This window comes from Microtus pennsylvanicus, chromosome 20 (assembly GCF_037038515.1).
Source record: "Microtus pennsylvanicus isolate mMicPen1 chromosome 20, mMicPen1.hap1, whole genome shotgun sequence".
Classification (NCBI taxonomy): domain Eukaryota; kingdom Metazoa; phylum Chordata; class Mammalia; order Rodentia; family Cricetidae; genus Microtus; species Microtus pennsylvanicus.
In genome coordinates, this window is record NC_134598.1 from 192236 (window position 1) to 210716 (window position 18481).

General features: G+C 34.8%; 1 protein-coding gene across 7 annotated transcripts in view; it reads right to left on the reverse strand.

Moving 5' to 3' along the window:
• Positions 1–218: 218 nt before the first annotated feature.
• Cpsf6 (cleavage and polyadenylation specific factor 6) overlaps positions 219–18481 on the reverse strand; it is a 33813-nt gene continuing 15550 nt past the window's right edge. The window contains exons 5-11 of one of the 7 annotated variants that reach the window (XM_075954394.1): positions 17851–18024; positions 17610–17720; positions 16679–17183; positions 16254–16369; positions 14490–14643; positions 11856–12045; positions 219–4942 (exon numbers count right to left, since the gene is read on the reverse strand). In XM_075954394.1, the coding sequence (XP_075810509.1) occupies positions 11859–12045; positions 14490–14643; positions 16254–16369; positions 16679–17183; positions 17610–17720; positions 17851–18024 (1247 nt within the window). In that variant the 3' untranslated portion in view covers positions 219–4942; positions 11856–11858. Of the gene's footprint in view, positions 4943–11305; positions 11768–11855; positions 12049–14489; positions 14644–16253; positions 16370–16678; positions 17184–17609; positions 17721–17850; positions 18025–18481 lie in introns of those variants that run through there. The other 6 variants (XM_075954391.1, XM_075954392.1, XM_075954395.1 and 3 more) reach the window with 6 other exon arrangements.

Here is an 18481-nt window from a genome sequence, read left to right on the forward strand (position 1 = left end):
CCATCCTCCACACACAGATCATAGCATGCACATGTACTCACAGAATATAAATGTAATTAAAACTTTAAGAATATGCTAAAAGAAAATAACCACTCAAGGAGGTTGGCTTAGACAAAATACAGATGACATCTAATTTGTTAGTATTGCATTTTCCCCAGATATTACTCAAAGTGAAACAAAATAAAGTATAAGTAAAACAAAAAGGACAAACTGCAAAGTATTATCAAAACTTTTTATTTTCAATACAAGATAAATACCATGCTTGTTACTAGTGCAGTTTAAGGCCAACAATGACCATATAGCAAACTGCTCAACAGTCACCTAAATGCTAAAGAAAGGAAAGACAAAGTAAACATTAAACACAAAATTGCAAGTACAAACATTTTAATAAAATGGGAATGAGCCTTTTGAAAGAAGCTAATATGGAAGTCTAGCTTTCATGGACATCAAAATGATGCCTATTTGATGGAATATTACCTTACCTTTTGCACAGAAATCTTATGAAGTCACCACACCACATTCAATAGCTAAAATTTCAAGACTTTTCTTTGGCCTTCTGATATTAGACAGCTTATTTACAAAGGATGATTATTCAATAATTCATGAGTACTGTAATATGATACAATTTTTTGTTGTTAAGGGCTTTCCATTAAAAATTGTAAAACAACTTTGTAAGGCTATTCTGGACTGTAAACTACTTTGCTAATACACCACGGGATGCAAAAGAAAAATACTAGACCTCTTTAAGGCTAAAGTCATAAATGTTATAGATGCAGTCCTCAAAACACATTATAATTCACCCCAAAGGGTCATTTCCCATTAAATACCACCTGAGTACAATTTCCAAAAGAAAAAAAAAATAAACAAACATGAATTTACCACTGTATTTTAAAATAATTTGCATACAGAAAATGATGAGAAGTGTTACGCAGTAACAGTGTAGCAAAAAATACACCTTCAAAATGAACTATTTCTACTAAAAGAAGGGTCTCTCCAATTATGAAATGAATGTAATTTACTCCCATGGTGGAGTGTCAGGTACTCCCTCATGAAAAACTGCTCGTAGTATTTACTATACAAAGATACCATTTAAGTCAAAATTTATGTGACTTCAATTAAATTTTACCTAATATTTTAAAAGCCTCCCATTACAATATAATTAATGTGATGGGACATCTTTAAAACCCTGAAATCTGGCTATACGTAACCAAGAGTTAATCCACCCCATACAAAAGCCACAGAAGCTGTATAGTCAGAGAAGGCCGACAACCTGCAGCTTAAAAAACACTGGGTTAAGACAAACCTAAACCAATCTGAACATAACACAATAGACTGAATAGTTCAAATACCCATAAATTTATATTGCATCTTTCTAATGCAAAGAAAGAAGAGTATAAGAACTTCCTCCCAGAAGCCTAAACACTTAATACATTTTCTACTTTGACTTAAAACAAATTCTAAATCTTGATTTAAATAAAATCTAAATTTAAAAAAAAATCACATTATGAACACAACAAATACTATATATAAGGCCACATCTCAATAAATTCATAATTTTTGGTTAAATGTTTATTTAAAAATTAGACTAAGGCTTCTAGGAGTCAAGTTGCTAAAAAATAAATACACTGGTGTTTTAATTGAAGATTAAAGTTAACACATATACTATAAGAACATAAAAATAGAATGCTTTGCTACAAAAATCCTACTTAATATATTTCAGCACAAAAATGTCTAATATGTACAGTGGAGAAGCGTGCATTTAGTAAGTACATACAACTAGGGGAAACATTTACAGAGGGCTAAGGGTGCAAATGAACTTCAATGAGTAAAATTTAAAAATCAGTTATCTGTGCAATAGCAAGAATATCAATACTGTATTCTCAGTAAAGAATTAGAACATAAACTTCCTCTTAAAATAACTTAAGCTAAAACTTAAGACCCAACTCTGGGGTTTGCAAGATACAAATAATGCAATGACCACCTGGGTAACAGAACTGGAATGTCAAGAGCACTCAATAGAGCCTTGCACTAGCATCTCATTGTATGAAACAGAAAAGTACTTATTGGCACATTTCAACACACAGGGAAAGAAAGTCTTACCCTTTTCAACAATTTCCCTTCACTACAAAATGCTATAATGCTCATCAAAACCTCCATGTTTATTTTTTGAATTGACTTTAAACTAGTAAAAACAAAAGAAACATTCTCCATAGGAGAATCAAATGAAAAGATCTTAAGCTACACGTTATTTGTGAATTCCAAATTGTAGTTAACTGCTTAAGAATATGCTAGGTAAAAGAGCCATTAAATGGGCTAATATATATGATCAATAATAGCTATGGCAAGTTACTCAAAATCTTGCTGGAAACTGACAAAACAACATAAACACTTATAAATTTACACTGAAATATTGTTTCTACAAACATATTTCCTTTACCTCACAGCAGTACAATGAACTCAGGGTGCTGCTCCAGGAGAAACACCATGTGGGTCTTTCCCACGCACCTATAACTTTACTACTAGGCTGCAGCAATAGGCAATGCTAGGATTCAGAATACACTCAGGCTTGTTTTCATCACCAATATATGGACGATAATTTTAAACCCCCCATCACTTTTTTTTTCTAGTTCTCTCTATATATTTATTTATTTGGTGTGTTTGCAAAGATTTATCTCTTTGGATTGCTTTTACACATTAAAAACAAGTTTTCAAATAACACTGGTTCCTAAACATAAAGATTTTGACAAATAAAACAAGATTTGCAATTGTTACTTTTACTGCTATACATTCATGTGTTAACAGGTAGGAGACTTTGCAAATTTAGTCAAACCAAAGTTATTTTATTTCTTCCTGACAACTTAAAATAATTGACCATCAGCAGCGAACAACTGCCATCCACTCACACTATCTGCAACCAAAGTCACTTAATGAAATAAGCCAAGCAAGAAGGGTGACAGAAAGGCAATTAAAGGGTTCCACTGATTAAAAAAAGAGAAGGTAATGAAGGATTAAAATTAGTACAAAATCTCCAGTTTCATTTCAAGTATATGTATTTGTGATTCCATTTTAAAAGTGTTCAGAGAAAATTGATCTCATGGACATTTTACTTACCTTTTAATCTTACTATTAACTAATTTCCCTCGTAAACATATGTATGTCCAAACGTCTTCACATTAGGATATTGTAATTAAACTATTAAAAAAGCTAAGAAATGACAAAAACTTACAATACCTATACACAAAACAAGAAAATAGATTTTGATACAACTCTCAAATTAAAAGGCAACTTGCATTTTAACAAGATTAAACACTTAAGAAAAATCATTTCTGAGAGCTAACAGTTCTGATAAACACCAATGATCTCTTGCAAAAATACTTTGCTCACAAAATGTTTTTAAATGAACTGGCAGTGGTAAGGATATTTTGAAACTGAAGAACACCAGTGCAAACCTCTCGAGCTGCACATTATCTCTATCTACGGTACACAAATACCCAAAGCACTGCCCTTAAATTTTAGACAAACTTTAAAAGTCAATGCCTACTATCCAAAGATCTCTTAAGTAATAAGATCTTTAAAATATATTTAAAACAAATTATCTTAAGGATTTTATCTCAAATTTCCTTAGTACTTCAGATTTTTAACTTCCTATAAAAATAAGTAATCAAGCTGACAGACTGTCTCTGCCAATTTTGCAGAACTCATGCTAGCCAGGTGCTTTGAATACAGCCTTTGGGCTGGGGTTAAAAGAAAAAAAATTAACCGAGTCACTAACTTTAATCAAGCATAAATCAAGAGGGTTACATGAATATACACAGAATTCTTTGAACCATAAAGACAGGGTGTAACTATAATCTCCCATTACTCACACGGAAGAATAAAACCCAATGGTAATAAACATGACACCCTTCAGACTTTCTACCCAGAAGAACAGTAGGACTTTCTTTATTCACATTTATCTGCTGTATGACTATATTTACACTGCCTATAGAACCATCAGCAAGAAACAGTAAACTACCGTATCAAATCAGAATTACCAAAACCTCTCTTAAATGCTAGCACTTCACAATTAATTATTTTAGTAATCTCAGGAGTAATTAAGCTGCACTACTGTAGCAACACATGAGTCTTTACCAAAAAAGTTACAACCTCAAATTTTTGACCCCTAACACATTGACTGGATTGCTATATCTGCCAATTTCAATTTTTACAAGTTTACATACCATTCAGCAAAATCACAAGCTAACTAGGTAAAAACAGCTTAAAAAGCAGAATATAGAAATATTAAATATCCATGTAATCACCTATTCTAATATCAAAATCAAGGGCAAGAGACACTTAATTGGTTATGTTTAATTCACTGAACGCAAGATTAGATTGATGCATATCCAAACACCCTATTGCAATGCTTTTTTTTAAAGGACAGTAAAAATGTTGTCATAGTAACATTATCTTTAGATATTGCTGAACACAAGACTTTCCCTGAGGTGTAAACATCAAATAACTTTACACATCAGCCCCATTAAACAGTTTATTACAACACTACATCTATTGTAATCAAAGTGGTGCTGTTTACAGACATTATCATATGAACATTTTAACAAGAACAAACTACTATAAAAAAACAAGCATTTACTTGAATTTTTTCCAATGGCTTGCACATTATAATAGCCAAATATATATAACCAGTAATAAAGTTGCAAAAGCTATTAACTTTTTAATCACACAGATTTCCTTCAAATAAAACAGTTAAGCAACATAAAAAATAAAAGTAGAGCTACTGGTTACCATTTATGCAGATTTGCTTTATTCAGATCTATTCCTGTTCAGTTTATCCATGAATCCTTACAGGTTCAGTTCAATCACAAGAAGCAAACTGCTGGACAAGCGTCACTTTTCCCTCATGAAGACTGTTTTGTCTTGGAAGGTGTTCCTCTTCCTTCAGCTGTAATGTGTCAAAATTTGTGATGTAGATTTTGCTATTCCCCAGAATACACAGAAAAATGTTGGCTTAGCTATACATACACAAGTCGTGCATCTACTCACTCTTAGGAACTCTAACACAAAATAAAAAGTAGCTCAAACAGTAGCTGCTGGCATGGTGGAGAGGTGCTCCACATTTACAGATACCAAATGAGCAATTCTCATTTTCATTTTTATACATTTCTACCTTTGAAGTTCAGTGATAGTCATTTGAAGACCAATATTTTGTACAATATATATGAATTTTTAAGAGTAAAAAATTACAAAAGCAAATACAGCAGCTACTGTTTCTGTGATGATGAGAACAGTCATACATCATTTCCTAAAATATGCATACTACAAAATAAATGGGAAAATGTTTGGATTTGAATGTAGCTACTTTTCATTCATCCACACAATTTATTAAACAAATGCTGAACTGAATATAAAATGCAATGAAATTTACAAATTAACCGTAATTTGACAGCATACACGAAATTCTGCCAATCTGTTATAAACCAATGGTGTTCCATGTTACAAAATTTATAAATAAATACCTCAGCATGGACATTAAATATGACATCCACATACAAATCTTTAGACATGATACAAATTTGAGACGTTACTTTCATTCTATTTCTCCTATATCCACTGACCAAACAGAAACTAATGGGAATCTACAATGATAAAATTCATTGAAAACTTACATAAAGAGGGAAACTAATAGTAAAATTGAGATACTATAGTTTCAGGAATATGTACATATATATAGATAATATATATGTAAATCAAAAAAAGAACATTAATTTAAAAAATATCACTGAAATATCAAATATTTAAAATAGAAATACTAAAGAGGTAGTTTAATATTTTTCAAAAGCACACAAAGGTTGGTGGCATCCTGTCATAAAAATTTTAAGAGATCCTATGCTATTTGTAGTTAATGGTAGTTTCAGTGACAACCATAAATTTTGTGTTCAATTATCTTTAGGAGACTCTTAAGAATATCAGTATATAGACACATATTCACACTTCCTAATAAAAACATAAACCTTAAAGGTACAAAAGGTTCTTTCTCATCTAAATGCTTTCTATACATCTGTACTTTTTTTTTAAACAAACATTTAAGCTATTTATAGTATCACCTTTTGTCCTTCCACTTTCATGTCAGTTTGATGAGGCTTACATAGAGGAACTACTTAATAGAAAAAATGTGTGACGTCAATTTTAAAATATTCTTATTTTACAGGTTACAAAATTCTAGTAGGACTAGAATTTTTCTGTTTTCTGGACTTGATACTAGGAATGAATCAAGGACTTCTCACATGCCCATGACCTATGAAACAGTATACTCCCATCACTAGTGAAATTTAAAAACACTAAGGCATTAGAAAAAGGACAAAGCACATGTTTTAAGCTGCTAAACAGATTGTAGGGAAATTCATAATTCCTACTAAAAAAGGAATGCTATCTCCCCTAATATTTTTGTTGTGTTACAAAAGATTAAGAATGGATCACTGAGAGACAAATCATTTTAAAAGCACAGTGTGGGGATAGGAAAAAAAAGAAAGAAAATCAATCTTTCAAAAAGCCACTGGGACGGACGGGGTGGTGGTGATGCACGTCCTTTAATCCCAGCACTTGGGAGGCAGAAACAGGTGGATCTCTGAGTTCAAGGCTGGCCTGGTCTACAGAGAAAATTCCAGGACTATAAGGTAAAGAAAGGCTGTCTTGAAAAACCAAAGGAAAAAAAGCCACAAGGGGAGCTAGAGATATGGCTCAGTGATTAAGAGCACTGACTGCATTTCCAGTTCTCCCAGAGGTCCTGAGTTCAATTCCCAGCAGCCACATAGAGGCTCACAACTATCTGTAATGAGATCTAGTGCCTTCTCCTGGCCTTCAGGCATAGATGCAGGCAGAACACTGTATACGACATTATGGATTTAAAAAAAAAAAACACAGGGTACATATTACCATGACCCTAATTTACTATTTTTATACAGGAAATCTTGTTTGTGATGTCACAGTACACATATTTATGCAGGACTAATGAACTCATCTTTTGCTACGTATCTTTACGTAAGTCTTCACTAATTTATCTTTAAATTTTACCATACAGACATAAAATTTAGGTAATATTCTAGAAACTTTTATTTCTAGTTCTAAACACTTTACATAAACACAAATTTTACAATCTCAAACGGAAGCAAACTTTGAAGGCAATACAACCCATTTCCAATAACCCAATTCCATATAATAATCTCAAAGTCTAAGTAGACATCTGCATAAACAAAGATTATCAAAAAGCTTCAAAGTGACAAATACATTCAATACCGGTATGTTCAAAATAGCATTTAATCAACTCTGTACTGTCAAGTCGCACAATTACTTGCTCTAGCTGTTAAATGAACCAAGACAGTGAAACTACAGCTTCAAAATCTGCAAGCTAAAGCAAGCAGTATAATTTTAATACAGAGCGAAATACCTATATTTTGACATGGTATCAAACCATTATTAACAACTCAAATTCATCACTTATATGCAAACTTGGCATTATTTGTATTTTAAAATTCAAGAAAAAAATCATCTTTTAAAGAAAATAAGCATTTGAATATTTATTTTTTAGGATCCTCATAAGTTTTTATGCTGCATGTTTGTATTTATTTCTGAAATAGGATCTTAGTATAGAGGCCCTGGCAAGCCTGAAACTCCACATGTAAACCAGGCTGGCCTGGAGTTCACAGTATCTTCCTGCAGTCTCTAGGTGTTGAATGAGGTCAAGGTGTGCACTACCACACCCAGCTCTTACAGGTTTTCATATTAATGTGCCGAGTTAAAAAGGATCCTCACATAATTTTAGAAATTCAATGCCTTTAAATAAATAAAATTTAATCTTCTATATCTGAAAATTTCTCCCTAATGAGGTCTGGGGATGAAGTAGGCAACAGAAGTATCTAAACTTATATTAATTCTTCAGTTTCTTTTTATATGGACTAGAACACAGTACATAAAAAGCAATTCTTTTTATTGCTGGTGCTCACAAAAAGTTTCTAGCTAATTATATTGTCCTGTTTTTCTCTAAACATCATACTTACCCTTACTCTACAAAATACATAATTAGGTGTTCTATGCAACTGACTCCATGGTAGAAATAAACTCCATTACAAAAAAGAAAAAAAAATAGACTTTGTATCAAAAAGAATCACCCAAAAGACATGGAGATTTCAAAAGAAGCTGTTACTTACAATTCACCTACATCAAGAGGTAGATAGAACTTTCTAATCACAGAAAGCAAAAACATTAATTTGGATTAACATGAATAGCACTCTTCTCTTACTGGTTAGTGGGTTTCCTTTAAACAATGCTAACCATCCAATGCACAAACTAAACAATGGTGGAAACCTCACACTGAGATGAAAGTGAGAGCAAAGTGACTCACATTGGCATCAAATGTTTTTAAGACAGAGAAACATCAATTATTTATAATCAAAATTATATTCTTAAACCACAGTGAGCAAAAATACATCCAAGGGATCACACTTCCTACCCTTTCTTGTCACTTCAATTAAGACACTGTAATAAGACAGATTTTTCAAATACTAAAAATATCAGAAATAAGAAGAGAAATGAGAACCAGCATAGCAAGATAAAGCACAGCAACTGAGACAGATGGACACAAGGCTGGGGAGGAATACTAGGCAGTAACAAATGACCTAAGAGATGTAGAAATAATTAAGATCTTGTTGACAGTCAGTTATTATTCATCAAGCAATGAAAAGAATTTTCACAAAAGCCACAACATAACACTCCTAAGGAGATGAAACATCTTAATTTGGGCTTTTCCTCCAAAAAGTAACCTAAGTAAGCAATACAAAGTATCCTAAAGTAATTAATTAAATTCAAATTCATGACATTTACGCCAGAAGTAATCACATGGCCACACTCCAAACACAGTACTTAGTAAAGAATATAACCACTTGAGAAAATGTAAATTTCTTAAACTAGAAAGAAGCCTGAATAAAAAGCATCTCGAAAAAAAACTTGCTTTCATTATTCTCCAGTACACAAACTCAGTTGTTAGCAGAAACTTCTAAGCTGAGCAGAACTGTTCTAAACAAACAGGTGAACACAATCTAAGAACTCAACTGTAACTGTAACATTTCTTTATGAACACAATCTTACACCTTTTATTTTGCTCAGAGTGGTCTGAGAATAAGGCAAAAATTACAGAATATGAAGCACAATGCATTTACACACTGAAATTTACAAAACTTATTTTTCTCATTGAAGTATTATTACCTATTTAACTTGGATATGAAATGCTTTTAGAAAAACTAATACAGTTTTCAAATGAGAATGTAATTAACATTACCAAACAATTCAAACACAAAAAAAAAAAAACTTGGGATGGGACAGACATTAACAGCTGCCAACCAACATCAAGTTTCCAGAATCTGCCCTTTCCCACCTCAACACTTGATAGTGTATTACATTATTAACTTATACAAAGACTGATATTTACTTTATTTTCGAAGCACTTCTTAATCCATTTAAGATTTACATGAAAATTCAAAAGGACTCATATTCAAAAACTTCTAAAGAGGTCAACAGACCTTATAAAGTAGTAAAATTTGCAAATAGGTTTGCATTTGAATATATATATTTAATCCCAGCCCCTACCCACTTACATCTACTTACAATAAATATTGCTTGGCATATAGCAATGGTACAATAATCCAGGAAAACATCTCCCCCCACTCCTCATTGGGAAGGCTTTTGTAAAATTTTGCTTGGATGAAGGCACACAACAATATTACAACTCAATTCTGATTAATGTACAAACAAAACATGGGATTTGGGATATGGTACATCACTGATTGCAAAAACATCAACAGCTTGACACTAGGAAATTGTGGTTCATGTCTGAAAGACATGGAACTCAAATCATGACTATATTTAGGTATATACGCTTGACTGGAATATATATCCAAAGTATGTAAAAATTAACAATGAAATTTTCAAAAGGAACATAACCTGCTTTACTGAATTAATTTTAAAGACCCATGAGAAAACTGCTACTTATTAACTACATATGAATTGTTTAGAGCCCCTTGATGGGCACACTGAATAAATGAAAATGGATCCTAATTTCACTGTCATTGTCTTTGGTAACTGTAAGATAGTTGATAAACTGCAAAGTCTAAAGTAAATAATTATAAAATACAATATGTAGAACCTGTACCTTATCAAATGACAAAGAATTAGACATTTCAAGTAATAACCTAATCAGAATTCACCATAAGGGATTTTTACTAGGAATAAAAAAACTTCATTTAAAATTTAGTTTAGTTTTATATGGTACAATATTCAATTTTTATATTCAAACATCACCAACTTTAGAAATTTTAAAACTAGATGTTTTGAGAATTAAAAATTTTAATACAGCATAACTAATAAAAAGGTCTTAATGAATATTCAAGGGCATATTCAAAATGTAAGACAAGGTATTAAAGTCATCTTTCTCATTTCAAAAAGCCCTGAAACGGCAAGAGTGGTTAACTCTTATGTTTCATAAAAATTAGACATCTTTTTTTCTCGTGTGTGTGTTTGAGTGTGTAAGAGAAAGAGAGAGGTAATTAAAGAAACTGCTGTCACAAATTATATACACAATAAAGCCAATTACAATTTAAATATTAACAATTTTCAGGACTGGATTACCAGTAAGTATCCTTGAAATATTTACATATAGAAGATTTGTTTTAAGCCTTATCTAACTCAAATATGCCATCAATATATGGAACAAAGGTGTTAATAAATTAACCTGTCACATGCAAGATTCACAGTGCTCTTTCCCCATTCTTCATGAAACATTGTTCACAAATATAAAATAAAATTACATGTAAAAATGAAGCATAAACAGACAACTCATTCTACTTTATGAAAAAAGTACACAAAATTTTAAAATACAGAAAAAAAGACGATGATTATGGCTTATGAATGAAACAAGGAAAATTATTTCCAGTTATTTCTAACTTGGGATGTATGGCTTAGCACAACTTAACGCTTTTAGATTATGTACCCTGAACCCACTTTATACCTTCTGCGCAATTAAAAAGATAATGGTCAGCCGGGCGATGGTGGCGCACGCCTTTAATCCCAGCACTCGGGAGGCAGAGGCAGGTGGATCTCTGTGAGTTCGAGACCAGCCTGGTCTACAGAGCTAGTTCCAGGACAGGCTCCAAAGCCACAGAGAAACCCTGTCTCGAAAAACCAAAAAAAAAAAAAAAAAAAAAAAAAAAGATAATGCTCCTTTAAAAACAAAAAATCAAATGCCAGAAATTTTTTTCTAAAATGTAATTTTTTTTAAATGGGAAAAACTCTTTCAATGCTGAAAAACATCTTTTTATATTATAAACTATTATAAAGTTAGATGTTCTTAAAAAGTTTCAGGGACAAATGAAGTTAGTTCAAGGGAGAAAGGACAGAAACTTTATTTTTGAAAATCCAAGCATATAATATTCAAATCAGAAACAATTCCCTGTTGTTTTATAAATATTTTAAATCATATGCAAACAATAAATGTGATTACAAGAATCCAAATTTTTAAATTTTAGAAGTACACAATGAGTCCTCTTGATTATTTTTTTAAGACCATAAACAATCTGAAATCTAAGTCACAGAACACTTGCAGAATTCAAGGAAAAAAGATCAAGATATTTTTACCTGTGATGGCTTACCTGCTTTCAGATGTTTTCAGAAGATTAAATCAGAACAAGTACTTGGACCACTTAAAATGTAGGTATATTTACTGTATAAACAACAGCCTTGGAGTTATAATTACTGTTAATAGCACACACACACACATACTAAATATAAGAATAAAAAATAATGCCCACCTTCTAACGATGACGGTATTCTCGCTCTCGGTCACGCTCCCGGTCACGGTCCCTATCCCGATCCCTGTGTCTCTCCCTCTCTCTGCTTCTCTCTCTGTAATAATCATCATGACGATCTCTACTCCGAGATTTATGACGCCGACTCTTTTCCCGTGATCTACTATGGTCCCTTTCTCTTGATCGTTCACGTCTTCTAAAAGAAATTACTGGATTAATGCTCTCCATAGCTGGAAAGCTTCAAAAGACATTTTTTATCACTAGTTTCATTTTCCATGGTTTTCAGTTACTAGTTAACCAGTCTAAAAATATTAAATGTAAAATTTCAGAAATAAAGTATTTTTATACCGTTCTGATTAGCTGTAGGAGTGGAGGAAGCCAGCATAAATGAAGTTCTAAATGAAAGTACACTGGCTATGTGGGAGCTTCAAGGCTCCTAATACTCCCATGTAACATTGGCAAAAAAGGTTCCATAAAGGCAGGCTCAAGAGAGGGTAGCAAGCTCCCATGAAGAGTCCGAGCGTTTATGAAGTGTGTGCAAAGACTAACAAAGGCAGCTTCTCTGGGATGTCTTTAGAATGCAACTACTACTCTACAGAAATCTACCTAGATAGCTAGTCCCTCCCAATAATTGAAGCTAATATATGCACAAAAGTTCCAGGTCGCAGCTGTAGCAGAACCTTCCTGATCATGACACTACTCAAAGTGTGTCTGTCCCTTCGGGTGCAGCTCCTAGTCATGGCTCTAAGAATCAAAACACCTAGACTGTGGCAACCATCATGATGAAATTGTTTTTACCATCTTACTTCTTCCTGCCAGCACTGTGACCCATCCCCATCCAGTGTATCCACACTCTATGCTGCGTCTCAAGGATCACAGTAGCACAGTGATTATGCTTGGATAATCCTTAGATTATTTAGTAATAGCCCCAAGCTGTGAGAGCAGTGATGCTTGACAGGTAATCTGGACATTGTTCATTTAAGGGCAAAGGTGAAAATGAAAGTCATGCTAAAGTTGGTAAGGTTTACACTGAAACTCTGAAATAATGAAAAAAGAAATCTATGCTAATTGATTGGAAAAACCCAATCATAGCCGAAGCTCATGATAATTCCACTAGGTTAAATAAGAATTTTTTTATGTGATTTCTTTACCAGGCAAATGGTTAAGTGTTAAGCTGTTTGATCAAACTAGATGTCCTCACAAAGCAACAGGCATGATATGGTCTCCAGTTATGACAGATTTGTTCAAATATGCACATACTTAAATGGAGCCCAAAAAGTAGTAAAAAAGGAAAGACTGTGTCCAATATAAACTCCTTTTTCTTAATTAAGATACTACCTCCAGAAAAAGCATATTAAGGACAAAGTATCATACAGACAACTGAGAGCTAGCTCAGGAGTTAAAAACACTGGCTGCTCTTCCAGAGAATCAATATATTAAAAACGTAGCTGAGTGTGAAATCACAATAATCAGGCTGATTTCTGTAAGTTCAAGGCCAACCTGGTCTACAAAGAGACACTGACTCAAAAGAGCCAACATCATGTGAAGACTAAACATTTACCTCCCAAAATACATAAAATTTCAAGATTAGTAAATGTGCTTTAAAAGAAACCTTTTAAAAACTGTATCTATTACAAGGGCTGAAAGATGGCCGAGTGGTTGCTCTTGCAGAGGACCAGGGTTTGATTCCCAGTACCACAACCATCACAGCCATCCTAACTCTAGATACCTCAGGCACTAGCACACATGTGGAATACATGTATCCAGCAAAATATTCATACACATAAAATAAATCCAAAATAAAACTATCTGTTACAAAATACATTACCACACATTCATCTATTTATTAATCCCCTCTTTCAAAAACATCCTTTATCAACCAATGTTTAATAGCTAAGGACCCTGTCAACATTCAACATGTGTTCAGTAAGAAATAAGCATCAATAATAAAGACTAGATGCTACAGTAAATAACTACAAAAGAAATAAAATATGACACACTAGATTCAGTTGAAACATGAAAAATGAAGGCAAATGTATAGGGGAAAGAAAAACAAAAGAACAAATAAAATGGTTCCAAGGAGGAATAGCAATCAGTGAGATGGTCAATGCTTGCTGTGTCCACAGAAAGGGACACCCATTTGGCTAGAACAGTGAGTATGCAAGCTGTCAGAGTCAAAGTAGAGATTATATCTGCTTGTGTGCGGTTAGTCTAAGAGTAAACAGAAGCCATACAGTTCCTTGCATATAATTTTACTCTAAGCGAGTGCCTTGAAGTATTTCAGGAAGCACCAAGATGCCATTTAGAGTTAATCAAAAAAAAAAAAATCCGCTCAGACTGCTGGGTACACATTAAGTAAAATCAGAGTCTCATTTTTTTTTAGATTTATTTGTTATGTATACAGTATTCTGCCGTGCATGTATCCCTATGGGCTAGAAGAGGGCACCAGATGTCATTACAGATGGTTGTGAGCCACCATGTGGGTGCTGGGAATTGAACTCAGGGCCTCTGGAAGGGTAGCCAGTGCTCTTAACCACTGAGCCATCTCCCCAGCCCCAAGTCCCATTTTTTTTTTTTTTTTGAAGTTCCACTTTGTTGTTAACTATTTAAAAAATACATGAGACAGGAAAGTTTTACCTTGATCCAGAGCCATAGGACTTGGACTCAATTCCATGAAGGCAATCTTGCAAAGAACTAATAAGAACTTTGCAACGATCATCTGCAGATACTTTGGACTGTTTAATTAAAGAAATTGCTGTTACCAATGTTTCAATAGCACTCCCATAATCACCTGCAGGGAAAAGAAAAAGTTAATAGCAAACAAACTGTTTCCAAATTATCATCAAACCAACTATTTTGGAATAAGAATGATGAAGCAATTTTTTGGAAGTGTCTTTTAAGATGACCATAAATAATGACTTTTGTTCAGTGTCTTGAAATTTGCAAGATTCTTATGTTCATGACGCTAGTGACTGTTGTTTCATGCAGAGGGACAGTTATTTTGCAAACATGAGAATAACAGCTATTTTTAGAACTCTGAACTACGATATCAAAGTTAATATTTAATCTTTATATGTATACAAGTGTTTTGCCTACATATGTCTTGCATTACAAGACTGGTTGGTGCCCATGGAGGCCAAAAGAGGATATCAGATCCCTTGGAACTGGAGTTCTTTTTTAAACAGACTTAATTCACTTTTTCTTGTATATAAATCCTTATGTGGTGGCCACAGCTGGAGTCTGGGTCCTCTGAACAGAGACTCTGGTGTGGGTTTTCACAAGATGGTCAGTGAATTCCTGATACGAAGACTTGGAGAACACAGACTCCTGCTAGAGGTCGAGGGTCAAGTAGCTATACTTTAGAGATGGCATCAAAGGTAGCCTTGGCAAAGTTGCCCATGATGGCAGTGCAGCCCCTGGCTGATGTGCAGTAGTCATCAATACCGGCCATCATTGGTAGCTTCTTGGGCACAGGGGTGAGATGTACCAACACAGAGTTACAGTGGCCTGTCACCTTGCATAAAACAGTTTGAGGCTTGCCAAACTTGTTCCCCCAATTGCCTCTCCCCACAGGGACGATGGAAAGCTTGGCCAAGATGATAACCCCTTGGATGGCACTTAACACCAAGACCAACATCACCATTTTCATTCCCAATCGCCCCCACTTCAACCACAGCCACAGCCTCGACCATGACTGTGCCCCCTGTAATTGCACCAGCGTCATCTGGAGTTTTCCCAGAGAAGCTATAGATGGTTCTGATCCACCACATAGGTGTTGGGAAGCAATCCTGGATCCTCTGGAGGACAGGCAGTACTGTTAACTCCTAAGCTCTCTCTTCAAATCCCAAAGTTAGTTATTTTTAATTTTTTTTTATGTGTATGAATGTTTTGATTGCATGTACATCTATGTGCCATGAGTGTTTGGTACCCAGTGAGGAAAAAAGAGGATACTGGATCCCAGCACTAGCAGCCAGTGCTCTTAATCAGAGCCATCTCTCTAACCCCCAATTAGTATTTAAATCTAAATATAGCAACTTAAAATTGGTGGTCTTTCCACTACACTGACTTGCATCTTCCTTCAACACTTATTCAATGATAATGATTTGGGAGCATATAGATTACATAGGGAGTAAGAGAACTATCTTTATAAACTTCACTTTAGATTTGGGTTTCGATTTTTTAATTTTTACATTTTATTTTATGTGTACGGGTGTTTTGAATGCATGTGTGTCTACTTACTACAAGCATGCCTGGAGAAGCCAGAAAAGGGCCTCAGATCCTCAGGAACTGGAGTCAACAGACCGTTGGGCATTAACCCAGTGTCTTCCAGCTCCTGGGTCTGGGGTTATAATAATATAAAGAGTCATGTTAAAGAATGAACACTAAAACAAATATACAAACCAGCACTGGCATCAGACACAGCTCTTGAAATAGCACTGCTTGAGATGGCCCGATTTCTATTCATGATTTCTTCAAACTCAGCTTCACTTAATGGAGTTCTTGCAGTATCCATTTCCCTACAAAAGACAAATAAATGTTAAATTGTTGTTTGACAAAAGTTCTCAAGTTAGTAACAATGTAAACAACTCTACACTAACAAGATTTGGCATTTGCCTAGGAGACAGCTGTTACTTTTCCTGATTCAATAATGCTATTTTCTCTACCAGATCAAGCCTAAGCAAATTCCCTTTATCATTGTCTTTTGGCTGAAGTAAAACTGGCAGCATAGAAATCATCTTCCTGAGGACAGAAATTGTTTACGTGTATACAATGTAATAGACTTCCAGTCACAGTTCTTTATCTTTTCCTGACTGCATTTAACTCACCTCCCAGGAGGACCATAGTCACCCCTATCGTACGGTGGAGGTCGGCCATAGGGGTCTGTGGGCGGTGGCCCACGACTATCTGACGTTGGCATGCCACTATTAGTTGGTGGAGGGAAAAAAGCAGGATTCACATGTGGAGCTGGTGGTGGGGCACCGGGAGGTGGTCCCGGAAGGTGTGGAGGAGGAGCAAGTGTGAGGGGAGGCCCAAGTGGACCTGGTGGTCGAGGTGGAAAGGGGCCTGGAGGTGGAGGCGGTCCCTGCTGTGGAGGCGGTGGGCCAGGAGGAGGGCCATAGCCTGGAACTGGAGGCGGCGGCCCAGGAGGAAGTGGACCCAACGGAGGTTGCCCAAAAGGTTGTCCAGGAAAAAGCACTGGTGGTGGAGGGCGGTCTCCTCGATTGGGAGGTCCTGCCAGAGGAGGTGGCAGGACCTGACCAGGAGGTGGAGGACCTGGTGGACCAGGTGGGCCTGGAGGACCCAATGGTGGACGTGGTGGAGTCTGTCCGGCTACAAAATAAAGGAGAAAAAAGGAGAAAAACAGTTCAATAAAGATATTAACTATTATATGCCAAGATTTTACTTCTAAAGCAGAATTCATAAACCATGACTCTCTCTTTAAATGAAACCCATATGGTAATGATCTAACAACTACAAAGGTGAAGAATATCCTCACAAATTTAACCTCTTCAAATTATAATTAAGAAAAACCACTAAAACAAAAATGAACAAATTTTAACACCTAAAGATACTTTCCATCTCTCAGCAAACACACTTCTTACAGTGACATCACCCACCTTATATTCTACTCTGATGCCAAGCTAGAAAGTGAAACAAGGAAAAATGGTCTTGAAAGGATTGTTTAAGAGGTAAGAAAATAAGACGGATGTAAATATTCTATATATAAGTCAAGCAAGTTTGGAGAAAAATAAAGACCTTTTAGGCCAAAAATGGGTATTTCCTCTATGCTGTGCCCCATATGCCATGGAATCCTAGTTTCCAGGAACAAAGGCCGAGTTCCTTTAACAAGATGCTTGATCAAATTTCCTGGGTTCCAAAAATAGCATAACAAGGAGAGTAAGTCACATTAATAATACATTACTTGAAAAAGAGAGAAAAGGAAAAGAGGTATTAAGCAGACATGATTTCTCCATGATAAACTTAAGGAAAGTTTTACCTGGGAAAGGTGGAGGTGGCCCTCCTGGTCCTGCTGGCCCAGGAAATCTGTCCCCACCGGGAACAGCCCCTGGAAAACGGCCCCGTCCTCTACCACCTTGTGGGAATGCTGCACGTGAACTGCCTCCTGGAGGACCAGCTTTACCTTCCCCAGACATCTGTCCTGATTGTGTAGCTGCAAACACCCAAATACTCATAAATAGCACTTATTAAAACAGTTCTCTGAATTGTAACCGTGTTATTAGAAACTACTTCAAAGTTCATTTATACTATTTTTCAATTTGCAGATGCCTATGCAAAGTACTTGGCTAGGAAAACCTTCACATTTATTTACTTTCTTAAGTCTTGAAATATTTAAGTTTAATGCACTTCCATTGAATAGATAAACATGTAGCTTTTAAAATACAGGTTGCTTTTAAAGCACTCTACAGCAACCAAAACTTCAGAAATTCAGCAAAAACCTTAATTTCAACAGCAGATTATTTATCTTATTCTATGTAACATATTCTTAAATCTTAAATGCTAAAAAAATTAAAACAAAACAACCATCTGAATTTCTATTAATTATATGGGTCATTCATCTTATCTATTTATCTATTATTTATTTATTTTTGGTTTATTTAGAGCCTGTC